General features: G+C 46.4%; 1 protein-coding gene across 4 annotated transcripts in view; it reads left to right on the top strand.

Annotated features, from left to right (window-relative positions):
* The window catches only part of CTNND2 (catenin delta 2), a 2,169,946-nt gene that overhangs the window by 505,434 nt on the left and 1,650,182 nt on the right, over positions 1 to 14,330 (top strand). For all 4 annotated transcript variants that reach the window (XM_069730454.1, XM_069730453.1, XM_069730452.1 and 1 more), the window contains exon 7: positions 5,924 to 6,488. In XM_069730454.1, coding sequence (XP_069586555.1) covers positions 5,924 to 6,488 — 565 coding nt within the window. The remainder of the gene's footprint in view (positions 1 to 5,923; positions 6,489 to 14,330) is intronic.

The following is a 14,330-nucleotide window of genomic DNA, read 5'->3' as shown; positions in this document are numbered from 1 at the left end:
TTCGGTCTGAGTAATTCTATGTCTCTGGCCATTCAGATTGACCGGCGCTTGCGGGAGCGCAGAACTGTGCGCGCTGTGGCGTTGTCCTCAGAGCAGATTCCTGAGACAATGCAGTGTGATAGGATTCTGTCTAGAACGGAACGAGAAGGATTCAGACATCAGAATAGGTTGTGTTATTATTGTGGCGATGCTTCTCGTGTCATTTCAGTCTGCCCTAAGCGGACAAAGAGGATCGCTAGTTCATTTACCATCAGTACTGTACAACCTAAATTTCTGTTATCTGTGTCCTTGATCTGCTCATTGTCATCATTTTCTGTCATGGCGTTTGTGGATTCAGGCGCCGCCTTGAACTTAATGGATTTTGAGTTTTGGGTCTTTACAGTACCTGGTGCATTGGAGGGGGTACGGGCCGCAGGTCCGGTCTTGGGTGCCGGCCAGATCGGTACACGCTGATCGTCTGGTTTGGGCATTCCATGCTCGGAATCCTGAGAATCCTGGGGGTCCAGAGGCCCCCCATTAAGTAAGGGGTACTGTCATGGTTTACTGTGCTCTCGGGTCAGGTAGTTGCAGGGTTAACTGGAATGGCCTCTTTCTGGATCCTGGGAGGCTTTTTATAGCCTCACTGTGAGGTCAATCCTTTTTGTTTATACGCTGACTCATGGCTGAGTGTGTCTGACTCTGGTGTGCCTCTGTTTTGTGCAAGTACTAAAGTCTGTGTGTTTATTTTCTGATCTGGTCCTGTCCCTGTTGTGATTCCTGCCTGCTCTTTCTGTACCGTCTATTGCCCGTTCTGGTTTTCTGATCTCTAGCTACGTTCTGACTATTCTCTGCTCGCCCCTTCTGTACCGCGCCGCCCTCTCCGTGTATGACCCCCGCCTGTCCGACCTGAGTTTCCCTCTCCTCTATTTCAGATTCCCTGTAAAATCCTGCACTCATCCCCAACAGCAGGACGCTAAGCCCCGCCCCCTGTGGTCACATGATCGTAGGTCCCTCTGTTCTCTACCATACTCAGCACGCTGTGCAGGTCCCGTCTGTCTGAGTTTTCCTTGTAGTATCTGACTCTGGGCTCTCCAGCAGTGTGGGTGAGTCACCTTGTTCAGCCGTGGCAGTGCGCCAGTGCTGACAGGATCCTGACACTTACCCAAGTCTCGTAGCTGCACCGTTATCTGGGTTGTCACCGATCATTTCTCTAAAATGGTGCACTTGGTGCCGCTTCCATAGTTACCTTCTGCACGGGACTTGGCGGCGTTGTTCATAAAGCATATTTTCCGTTTACATGGAATGCCTGATAAAATTGTCAGTGACCGTGGTCCCCAGTTCGCGTCTCGGCTTTGAGTAGAGCTCTGCCGTTTACTCAGCATAGAGTTGAATCTCTCCTCTGCATACCATCCCGAGACGAATGGGTTGGTAGAGAAGACCAACCAGACTCTGGTGACATACTTGCGGCATTTTGTTTCTGCTAGGCAGGATGACTGGGCATCTTTGCTTCCTTGGGCGGAATTTGCCTTGAACAATGCCGTAGCCGATTCCACTGGGCAGACTCCATTTCTCCTTAATTACGGCCAGCATCCGTGTGTACCTGTGCCCATGCCCGTGTCATCCACCGATTCTGGGGTGGCAGACTGGGCGGTGGAGGCACGTGACATTTGGGACCACACACAGGATGCCATTCGGGCCTCCAAGGAGAGAATGAGGGTTTCTGCTGATACACATCGGCGCCCCGCTCTGACCTTTGCTCCTGGCGACTTAGTGTGGCTCTCCACCCGTAACATCAGGCTGCGAGTTGAGTCCACTAAGTTTGCGCCTCGCTACATTGGCCCGTTCAAGGTTCTGGAACAAGTCAACTCTGTGGTCTACCGTTTGGCTATTCCTCCACACTTTAGTATCACCGACACTTTTCACGTTTCCCTCTTAAAGCCCGTTCATTTGTCCTGGTTTTCTGAGTCATCTGCCGGGACATCGGGTTCATCCACGGATGAGTTTGAGGTGAATGCTGTCGTGGGGTGCAAGGTGGTACGTTACAAGAAATTTTATCTGGTGGACTGGAAGGGTCACGGTCCAGAAGATAGAACCTGGGAACCTGTGGAGCACATTCGGGCTCCGCTGCTCATTGCAGCTTTTGAGCGTAGCAAGGCTCAAGGAGGGGGGCCCTAGGAGGGGGGTTAATGTTAGAAGTCGAGTTCCCGCCGCTGCACAGGGGGAATCTCGAACCATGTCTGCTGCGGTCTCCCATTCTGCATCGGCCGCAGTGGAGCCTGCTCAGCGTCGGTCCCAGCGTCTCACTGAATCTGATACTGTGCAAAGGGTTACTGCTGCCTCTCCAGGCTCTACTATTGTACTATTGTACCCTGCACTGGTCTGCAGCGAGCAGGCTTTTCTGGGACTAAGTCCTGCTTTGCACACACTGAGCATGCCCAGGGTAAGATCTCTCAGTGGAGATCAAGGGTCACATGCTCAGGTACTGCAACAATTTCCATTGGTCCACCAGGAAGGTCCTGTACCTGATCAAGTTCTGTGGCAGCCTTCCATTGGTCCTTCTGGGAAGGTCCTGTAGGTGCTACAGCTATAAAAGGTTTTCATGACCACACGGCCATGCGCTAGTATCAAATATGTATGAGCTCAGCGCCAGTGTGGTCGTGTGTGTGGTCAGGGACCTGGCTGAAATAAGCCCCTAGAATGCTGGCACCTCCGGCGAGGAGTTTTGTGTATGCAGTCAGGGACCCGGCTGAAATAAGCCCCTAGAATGCTGGCACCTCTGGCGAGGAGTTTATGTCTGAATTCAGGGCTGGCTAATAGCCACTAGAATTCCAGCTCCACCGGAGAGGAGCTGCTTGTTGGTTGGACTGCATTACCACTGTCGGCTCTACACAGTAGCTGTGTCCCCTGTGAGCTAAGCAGGGCACAGCGTTCTCTTTACTACGGGCTCTATGAAGTAACAGAGTTCGTTTGTACTAATTTGCTTCGCTGCCTTGCTTAGCAGCAGGTTCTTTCCTGCACGGTGGATCCCGGGTTGCGAACGCACCTATCTCATCTAATAAATATATTCGGTGCGTTCCGCCAACCCTAACACTGTGCAGATGCCTTTCTCCTCTGCATTCTGTGAATCTTTGGAGCAGACCTCTGATGCCCAAGAAATAGAATGTGTGAACAGCTCTGCAGAATGGCCCATCTGGGTTCCACACAGTCAAGTTGGGCGTTTAGAGACTGTGTTCACTAGAGCCTTCAGTAAAATTACCATCTACCCCACGTACACCTCAAACACCAAACCTATTCCCCCTTCCACCACAACCTTGCTTTTTCCACTCTTTTAACCAGCTGTTTCACAAAACTAGGCTCAGACCTGTCAGTCACCTGTGACTAAATTTATAATCACTATTTATTGGCTCAGATAGTGTGGCTGGAGCACAGAATTAGCCCAAACTATTTTCATTATGAAATGTGGCCTGTTGCCTGCACCACAGTATTAGCACAATGGATTTATATTATGAAATATGGTCTGGTGCCTGCACGAGAGTATTAGCCCCAAAGATTTTGCTAACAAAATGTGGCATTGTGCCTGTACCACAGTATTGGCACAAAGGATTTATATTATGAAATATGGCATGGTGCCTGCACAAGAATTTTAGCCCAATCAATTTTAGTTATGAAATGTGTCCTGGTACCTGCACAACAGTATTAGCCCAAATGATTTTGATTATGAAATGTAGCCTGGTGCCTGCACCACAGTATTAGGACAAATGATTTATATTATGAAATATGGCATGGTGCCTGCCCAACAGTATTAATCCAAATGATTTTGATAATAAAATGTGGTCTGGTTCCTGCACAAAAGAATTAGACCAAATAATCTCGATTATGAAATGTGGCCTGGTGCCTGCACCATATTATTAGCCCAAAGATTTTGATAACAAAATGAGACCTGGTGCCTGCACTACAGTATTAGCACAAAGGATTTATATTATGATATGTGGCCTTGTGCCTTCACCAGAGTATTAGCATAAATGATTTTGATTATGACTTGTGGCCTGGTGCTTGCCGCAGAGTATTATCCCAAATGATTTTGATTATGAAATATGGCCTAGTGCCTGCATCAGAGCATTAGTCCAAACAATTTTGGTTATGAAATGTGGCCTGGCACCTGCACCACAATATTAGCCCAAAGATTTTCAAAGCAAAATGTGGCCTGGAGCCTGTACTACAGTTTTGGCCCAATTTTTTTTATATTTTGAATTGTAACCTGTTGCCTGCCCAACAAAATTAGCCCAAATGATTTTGATTAGGAAATTTGGCTTGGTGCCTCCTCAACAACATTAACCCAAATGATTTGATTAGGAAATGTGGCTTGGTGTCTGCACAACAAGATTGGCCCAAACTATTTTGATTATGAAATGTGGCCTGATGCCTGCACAACAGTATTAGCACAAATGATTTATATTATGAAATATGGCATGGTGCCAGCACCACAGTATTAGCCCAAACAATTTTGATGATAAAATGTGGCCTGGTGGCTGCACTAGAGAATTATGCCAAACGATCTTGATTATGAAATGTGGCCTGGTGCCTGCACCATATTATTAGCCCAAATGATTTTGATTATGAAATGTGGTCTAGTTATTTTTTAAAAAAAGCAGACCGCTTACCCCTCACCTCTCCCCACCCCCTACCTCATAAAACACATCCCCCGCTCATCATACAGCACCACTATCCTAGCCAAAGTCCTAAGTGCCCAAGTTTTGCCATCTTTGAAGGAAAATGCTCAAGAATCCGAATATGAATCTGAATGAGCTATGTTCTTAGCAAATTTGAATTTGGTGAATGTTTTCCAAACAAGTTCACTGATATTTACTGAGCACTCTAGCATTTTAGTGCTCGATCATCACTAGTGCCAATACTTTTGGCTATGACTGTATATAAAAGGTATACTAAATACAGTACAGACCAAAAGTTTGGACACACCTTCTCATTTAAAGATTTTTCTGTATTTTCATGGCTATGAAAATTGTAAATTCACACTGAAGGCATCAAAACTATGAATTAGCACATGAGGAATTACATACTTAACAAAAAAGTGTGAAACAACTGAAATTATGTCTTATATTCTAGGTTCTTCAAAGTAGCCACCTTTTGCTTTGATGACTGCTTTGCACACTCTTGGCATTCTCTTGATTATATTATTATTAATTAATATTTGTGCATATTATATCAAGTGAATAGGGCAAACTCTTGCTCCAATACTACTATTGTGTCCCTTCCTGTACAGACGACCACCAGAGGATTTACCTATTTTCCTATGGTCAATTCCCTAGGCTATAGTGGTCAAGCTATGCCTCTCAAACCAATGAAGGGGTAACAGTATTCTGTAGATTCTCACCTAGCTGCATTTAACAAGAAGATCTAATGCTTTTCATGATGCTAAAGATAAAAACGGATGGATTTTCGGAATGAGGAAAGCTATGTAATTTCATCTGATGAACTAGATTAGTGTTTCCCTAACTTCAGTCCTCATGGTCCGATCCCCAACAGGTCATGTTCTAAGGATTTCCTTAGTATTGCACAGGTGAAAATATGATTAAAGCATCCGAAAATTCTCTCACCTGTGCATTACTATGGAAAACCTGAAAATGTGACCTGTGGGGGGCTGTGAGGACTTAAATTTGTAAAACACTGAACTGAAAGAAAATAAACTCATTGATCATTTTGGAGTTTGTCTGATTTTCACTTTGTGTGTTATTTAATGGAGCAATAAGTTCTGCTTGTCGTTCTTTGTCCAAATGACTTCTGCTTCTCTGTTACTAAAACCAGAACAGAGAAACAGTATTCTATTGCATGTGTGAAACAGTTTACTCCATTACTAAAATGTGTATACTGTAATAAATGTGTGTTTGCATGTTAAAATACTATATTGTATTCTTTTCTTTTACAGAGCACAAGCAACAGAGTATCTCAGTCTTCTAGTGTTGAGCAGCCACAATCACATGCTGCCTCTCACTCAAGAGAATCCTTTGTGCCAAGCCATGCGAGTGCATTTCATTTACCTGATTCTCCACATTCTTCAGCATTTTTTTATTCGAGTTCAACATTGCCATCACAGAGAGTTAGCTCTCCTTTATCAATGCAGCAAGTAGGCTCTCCAACTAAACTCCAGCGGGTGGGCTCCGCATCAGAGAGTACTGGTTATAATACCACACAGAGAATTTCTTCTCCAAAACAATCCCCTAGTCGTCTCGCCAAATCCTACAGTACCAGTTCACCTATCAACATTGTTGTATCATCAGCGGGTCCGTCTCTTTCATCTGCTCGAGTGACTTCTCCACCAACCATCCAGTCTAATATATCTTCTTCGCCTTTACATCAGCTGAGTTCAGCAATTGGTTCGTATGCCACATTGTCTCCTACAAAACGAGTAGTTCATTCCTCTGATCAGTACACTAAGCCTTCACAAGAACTATATGCCACAGCCACATTGCAGAGACCTGGCAGTTTAGCAGGTAATTATTCTTTATTTTGCATATACATTACATCATAATTTCATTTTGTAACCTATTAAGGACTAAACAATTTAATGTCATTCCAAATAATATAAATTTAATGTGTGTAAATTACTCTTTCTATCACTTATTACATATGTCATTTATATTTATGTAACTTAATTTACAAAAAAAGATAACATTGAAAAAAGTTTACTTTTCATAATTAATGCATATAGTAAATATACTTTATATACACTAACTTTCAAAAGTTTGTAGGATCACCCAGACAATTTTGTGTTTTCCATGAAAACTCATACTTTTATTAATCAAATGAGTTGCCAAATGAATTGAAAATCTAGTTCAGACATTGACAAGGTTTGAAAAAAGATTTTTATTTGAAATAATAATTTTCTCCTTCAAACTTTGTTTTCGTCGCAGAATGCTCCCTTTGCAGCAATTACAGCATTGCAGACGTTAGGCATTTTAGCAGTTAATTTGCTGAGGTAATCCTCCATGCGTCCAGAAGCCCCTCCCCCAAGTTGGTTTGGCTTGTTGGGCACTTTTTGCGTACCATACGGTCAAGCTGCTCCCACAACAGCTCAATGGGGTTGAGATCTGGTGAATGCGCTGGCCACTCCATTACAGATAGAATGCCAGCTGTCTGCTTCCCTAAATAGTTCTTGCATAATTTGGAGGTGTGCTTTGGGTCATTGTCCTGTTGTAGGATGAAATTGGCTCCAATCAAGCGCTGTCCACAGGGTATGGCATGACATTGCAAAATGGAGTGAAAGCCTTCCATATTCAAAATCCCTTTTACCTTTTACTATTCTCCCACTTTACCAGCACTAAGGCAAACCCCAGACTATCACATTACCTCCACCATGCATGACAGATGGCATCAAACACTCTTCTAGCATCTTTTCAGTTGTTCTGCGTCTCACAAAGGTTCTTTTGTGTGATCCAAACACCTCAAACTTGTATTTGTCTGTCCATAACACTTTTTTCCAATCTTCCTCTGTCCAATGTTTGTGTTCTTTTGCCCATATTAACCCTGCTGTTCTGTTCGGTCTGGGGAGACCTATTTTGAACTTTGGTATTTTTTGGGGTGTTCAAGATGCGGTTCTGAAACTTGTGGTTGATTGACTTAAATGAGGATGGGTCGGTCGGCCACGGGTTTCAGAGCCGCATCTTGAATATTTTAAAGAATATTGAAGTTCAAAGTCGGTCATTTTTGACCAACAGAACAGCAGGGTTAATCTTTTCCTTTTATTAGCCAGTCTCAGATATGGCTTTTTCACTTTTGTTACCCCTTCATTTCTTCTTATCACTACGGCATTATGTTTTGGCTTCAGGTCATTTGGTTGGTACCAGTTGCACCCTATACCTATTTAGGGATTATTAGGGTGCATCTAGGGTTAGCCATGGGTGAGCGGGGGCGCCATTTTGCGTACAAGCTAGGGTGCCAACCTCCGCTGATAAGAATGGTTTAATAGGGTCCATTAGGGCCATATAGGGGTATTTTATATTACACAGCATCCAATCACTTTGTTTGCCAGCTTAGGGCCTCTGTGTGTGTTATTGTCTTTTTCTATATTATTAATAAAGATTACAGTTTTTGGCCTTTTCTTTGCCATGCTGCCCTGGAGGCCAGAATCCCGGAGTTGCCTCTTCACTGTAGAAGTTGACATTGGCGTTTTGCGTGTACTATTTAATGAAGCTGCCAGTTGAGGACTTGTGAGGCATTGATTTCTCAAACTAGAGACTCTAATGTACTTGTCTTGTTGCTCAGTTGTGCAGCAGGGGCTCCCACTTCTCTTTCTACTCTGATTATTGCCTGTTTGTGCTCTCCTCTGAAGGGAGTAGTACACACCGTTGTAGGAAATTTTAAGTTTAGTGGGGGTGATTCATAGGGATCCCACTAGTGTCTTTCAGCTGCACCCTGTGACTGCTAACACGGCGCATCGTATTTACGGCGACTCTGTGAAGCAACTGGGTGAGGTCTAACCCACTAGTGAGCAAGCGTCCATCCGCTATTACCCAGCTGCAGGTGTCATCTCTGCATGGTGGACCCCGGACTGCAAACCCACCTCATATTCTCTAATATTATTATTTGGTGCGTTCCGCCATTCCTAACATTTTACTAACGCCAAGGTCTGGCTAGAAATGGTGGACGAACAGCGACTGTAGTGGTACATCCAGCAGCTCGAGGGCAGGTTGGTGGCTCTCGAGCGTACAACCTCAGCTGTGGATGTTACCACAGTAGCTGTTCAGGTTGCTAGCGTGGCTGCAGCAAGTTTGTCCACTGCCACCCTGTTCCATCCTTATCCTTCCTCCCGCTGCCAGATAAATACTTTGGTGATAGCAAGTCATGTAGAGGATTCGTGAGTCAGTGTGCTATACAGCTTGAGCTCCTGCCTGCACGTTTTCCCACAGAGCGGGCAAAGGTGCGATTTATTATATTCCTCCTGTCGGACAGGGCATTGGAGTGGGCTACGCCGCTGTTGGACCGCGACGATCATGTGGTGCAGAGTGCTCTGCTGTTTCTGAGTGCTCTGAAACAAGTCTTTTTAGGACCTCGAGTCACCCATGATATAGCACTCCAACTTCTGGCATTGACCCAGGGCTCGTCCATGGTCAGCCATTTTGCCGTCCACTTCTGGACTTTAGCATCTGAGCTGGAGTGGCCGGATAAAGCCCTCATCCCAGAATTTTGGAGGGGGCTGACTGACCATGTGAAGGACGCTTTGGCCACCAGGGAAATTCTCGCCACACTGGTGGAGCTAAAAGCTGTGTCAACTCGCATCGACCTTCCTTTTAACGATTAAAGGTTGGAGCGAGCCCATTGTAGGCAGAGGTTTCGGCTGGCTCCCACCTTTGCCAAACCTCTGGAATCTCCGGTCCACGCATCTGACTCACATGAGCCCATGGAGGTGTCACGAGCGGACCGCTCGTGCACTCAAGATCTGTCATGTCTGCCGGCAGTCAGGACATCTTGCCTCCAAATGTTCCCAGCGTTCGGGAAAACGTCAGCGTCTAGTGGTTGTAGGAGGAGGTACACTATACACGGCAACATTTTCCTCCAAATTGTCCTTCAAGGGGACAATTACCATAGACCCATCCACTCTTATGGTAGAGCTTTGCGTGGATTCTGGAGCGGAGGGCAATTTTATGTTATCTGCCTTCACCCAGCGACATGCAATACCCCTGATGATGCTCACCAAACCTGTGACCATATGAGTGGTAAATGGGTTGACACTGCCCTCACAGATAACACACCAAACAATCCCATTTACTTTATCCATGTCTCCATCTCATCAGGAGATTATCTCCCTTCTAGTCATTCCCAAGGGAATTGGTGAAGTCCTGTTAGGGATACCATGGCTACGCTACCACTCTCCTCATATAGAGTGGTCCTCAGGGAGAATTCTGGGATGGAGTGAATCTTGTGAGGGTAGATGTCTGAGGGAGTGCGTTCAGGTTGCTGCAACTGAGGTACCTGCAGACCTTTCCTCTCTCCCCAAGCACTATTGGTCATATGCGGACATGTTCTCCAAGAGGGCTGTGGAGACCCTTCCGCCTTACCGCTCCTATGACTGTCATATTAACCTTTTCCCTGGTGCTGAGCCTCCCCGGGGTCGAGTCTACCCTTTATCTCTCCCAGAGACAGAGGCAATGTCTCAGTACATTCAGGAGAATCTGGCAAGAGGAAGTCAGTGTCACCTGCAGGGGCGGGGTTCTTCTTTGTGCAGAAGAAGAACGGAGAACTACATCCATGCATAGATTACAGCAGTCTTAATGCCATCACCGTTAAGAATAAATACCCTCTACCCCTGATATCTGAGCTCTTCGATAGGTTACGGGGAGCAATGGTATTTAGTAAGCTTGATCTGGGGGGTGCTTACAACCTGACTCGCATCCTTGAGGGGGACGAATGGAAGACAGCTTTTAACACCAGGAATGGGCATTATGAATACCTGGTGATGCCCTTCGGGCTCTGTAATGCCCCAGCCTTTTTCCAAGACTTTGTGAATGATATCTTCGGGGATATACTCTCTACCTCGGTTGTAGTCTATCTACATGATATTCTCATCTACTCTTCAGATATTGACTCCCATCGGAGAGATGTTCGCAAAGTCTTCGACCTCTTACGGGCAAACTCTCTCTACGCCAAGTTGGAGAAGTGTGTGTTTGAGCAGGAGTCCTTGCCTTTCCTTGGTTATATCATCTCTGCCCAGGGTTTGGCTATGGATCCTGCCAAGCTACAGGCTGTGATGGATTGGCAGGAACCCCATTCACTTAAAGCGTTGCAGCGCTTTATGGGGTTCATTAACCCCTTCATGACCGGGGGATTTTTCGTTTTTCCGTGTTCGTTTTTCGCTCCCCTCCTTCCCAGAGCCATAACTTTTTTATTTTTCCGTCAATTTGGCCATGTGAGGGCTTATTTTTTGCGGGACGAGTTGTACTTTTGAACGACATCATTGGTTTTAGCATGTCGTGTACTAGAAAACGGGAAAAAAATTTCAAGTGCGGTGAAATTGCAAAAAAAGTGCAATCCCACATTGGTTTTTTGTTCGGCTTTTTTGCTAGGTTCACTAAATGCTAAAAATGACCTGCCATTATGATTCTCCAGGTCATTACGAGTTCATAGACACCAAACATGACTAGGTTATTTTTTATCTAAGTGGTGAAAAAAAATTCCAAACTTTGCTAAAAAAAAAAAAAAAAAAAAAAAAAAATTGCGCCATTTTCCGATACTCGTAGCGTCTCCATTTTTCGTGATCTGGGGTCGGTTGAGGGCTTATTTTTTGCATGCCGAGATGACGTTTTTAATGATAGCATTTCGGTGCAGATACGTTCTTTTGATCGCCCGTTATTGCATTTTAATGCAATGTCGCGGCGACCAAAAAAACGTAATTCTGGCGTTTCGAGTTTTTTTCCCGCTACGCTGTTTAGCGATCAGGTTAATACTTTTTTTTATTTGATAGATCGGGCAATTCTGAGCGCGGCGATACCAAATATGCATAGATTTGATATTTTTTTTATTGATTTATTTTGATTGGGGCGAAAGGGGGGTGATTTAAACTTTTATGTTTTTTTTATTTTTTTCACATTTTTTTAAACTTTTTTTTTTAACTTTTGCCATGCTTCAATAGCCTCCATGGGAGGCTAGAAGCAGGCACAACGCGATCGGCTCTGCTACATAGCAGCGATCTGCTGATCGCTGCTATGTAGCAGAATTGCACGTGTGCTGTGAGCGCCGACCACAGGGTGGCGCTCACAGCGACGGGCAATCAGTAACCATAGAGGTCTCAAGGACCTCTATGGCTACAATGGAGACGCATCGCCGACCCCCGGACATGTGACGGGGGTCGGCGATGACGTCATTTCCGGCCGCCCGACCGGAAGCGGTAGTTAAATGCCGCTGTCTGCGTTTGACAGCGGCATTTAACTAGTTAATAGGTGCGGGCAGATCGCGATTCTGCCCGCGCCTATTACGGGCACATGTCAGCTGTTCAAAACAGCTGACATGTCCCGGCTTTGGTGCGGGCTCACCGCGGAGCCCTGCATCAAAGCAGGGGAGCCGGCATCGGACGGTATAGTACGTCCGATGCCGGTAAGGGGTTAATTACTATTGTCAGTTCATCCCACACTTCTCAACTTTGGTAGCTCCCTTGTTGCCCTCACCAAGAAGGGAACAAATCCAAAGTTTTGGTCAGAGGATGTCTCCAAGGCCTTCCTCTCGGTTAAGTCACACTTCACTAGCGCTCCCATTCTACATCGCCCCGATGTAGATAAGCCATTTATCATGGAGGTGGATGCCTCATCCATTGGTACTGGAGCAGTCCTTTTCCAAAAGGATGCTCAAGGTCGGAAGCATCCTTGCTTCTTCTTCTCCAAGACCTTGACACCGGCGGAGAGGAATTATTCCATCGGGGACAGGGAGTTGCTAGCCATGAAGTTGGCTTTCTCAGAGTGGAGACACCCCTTTTGAAGGAGCTCGGTTTCCCTTCCAGGTTTTCACTGACCACAAGAACTTGGTATATCTACAGACGGCCCAGCGGCTGAATTCTCGCCAGGCTAGATGGTCCCTGTTCTTCTCCCGGTTTCATTTTACTCTTCATTTTCTCTCCGGGGAGAAGAACATTCATGCCGACGCTCTCTCCCGCTCCGTAGTGTCATCTGAGGAGGAAGAGGAGGAGCCTTGGCTTATTGTCCCTTCTGAGAGCCTGAGAACTGTAGCTCTGGTTTCGCTAGAGTCTGTGCCCCCGGGCAAGACTTTCGTGCCAGCAAATCTGCGACCGGAGGTTCTCGCTTGGGCTCACTCGTCCAGAGTGGGTGGGCATTTTGGGACCAAAAGGACATCTGAGCTTTTGGCGAGAACATACTGGTGGCCGTATATGGTCCGTGATGTCAGGGACTATATCAAGTCACACTTCGCTGGCGCTCCCATTTCACATCTCCCCGATGTTGATAAACCATTTATCATGGAGCTGGATGCCTCTTCCATCACTGCTGGAGCATCCATGTTTTACAAACCACCCAATCGGCTAAACTCTCGCCAGGCCAGATGGTCCCTGTTCTCCCAGTTCACTTTACCCTCTATGTTCTCTCCGGGGAGAGGAACACTCGGGCCGATGCGCTCTCCCGCTCCTTTGTGTCATCAGAGGAGGAGGAGGAGCCTCTGTTTATTGTCCCTTCAGAGAGCCTGAGAACTGTGGCTCCGGTTTCGCTAGAGTCTGTGCCCCCAGGCAAGACTTTCATACCATCTAATTTGTGACTGAAGGTTCTCTCTTGGGTTCATTCATGCAGGGTGGGTGGAGATTTTGGGACCAGGAGGACATTAGAGTTTCTGGCGAGGACGAACTGGTGGCCACATATGACCCGTGACTTCAGGGGCTATATTCAGGCGTGTCTCCTCCACCAAGAATCAGTCTCCTCAGCAACGGCCTGCAGGGCTACTTTACCCCCTGCCAGTGGCAGACATGCCCTGGGAGATGGCCGGGATGAACTTTGTGGTGGGCTTACCCAAGTCTCGTCACTGCACCATTATCTGGGTAGTCACCGACCATTTTTCTAAAATGGTGCACTTGGTGCCACTTCCACGGTTATCTTCTACACGGGCCTTGTTCATTAAGCATGTTTTCCACCTACATGGCATGCCAGACAAAATTGTCAGTGACCGGGGTCACCAGTTTGCATTTCTCGGTTCTGGAGAGAGCTCTATCGTTTACTCAGCATTGAGCTGAATCTCTCTTCTGCGTACCACCCTGAGATGAATGAGTTGGTAGAGAGGGCCAACCAGACTCTGGTCACATACCTGCGACATTTTGTCTCCGCCAGGCAGGATGACTGGGCATCCTTGGTAACATGGGTGGAGTTTGCATTGAACAACGCCGTTGCTGACTCCTCCGGGCAAACCCCATTCCTCCTTAACTACGGCCAGCATCTGCATGACTGGGTGGTGGAGACACGTGACATTTGGGACCGCACACAGGATACCATCCGGGCCTCCAAGGAGAAAATGAGGTCCTTGAGAGCTACAGCTATAAAAGGTCCACATGGCCGCACAGCCATGCGCTAGTATAAACTTGATAATGTGTGTGTGTAGATGAATGTCTGTCAATGGATGAAAGCTCCTTAATCATTCCCATTCCTAGTGATGATGACTGCTAGCGAATGGTGCAAGCTACCTAGCGCCCGACAGTGCTACCTGCACACTTAGCACACGTTTCTGCGTCTGTTCGCAGTGCCCACCTGTACGGCACCGTGGGCAATCAGTGCGCTTTCCTAGCAGCCGGTCAGTGTAGGTTGGGAACTCCCGCTTGGACTCAGCATGTGACTCAGGGCATACTCAGGCGT

This window comes from Ranitomeya imitator, chromosome 6 (assembly GCF_032444005.1).
Source record: "Ranitomeya imitator isolate aRanImi1 chromosome 6, aRanImi1.pri, whole genome shotgun sequence".
Taxonomy (NCBI): Eukaryota; Metazoa; Chordata; class Amphibia; order Anura; family Dendrobatidae; genus Ranitomeya; species Ranitomeya imitator.
This window is presented reverse-complemented; position numbering and strand designations above follow the sequence as displayed.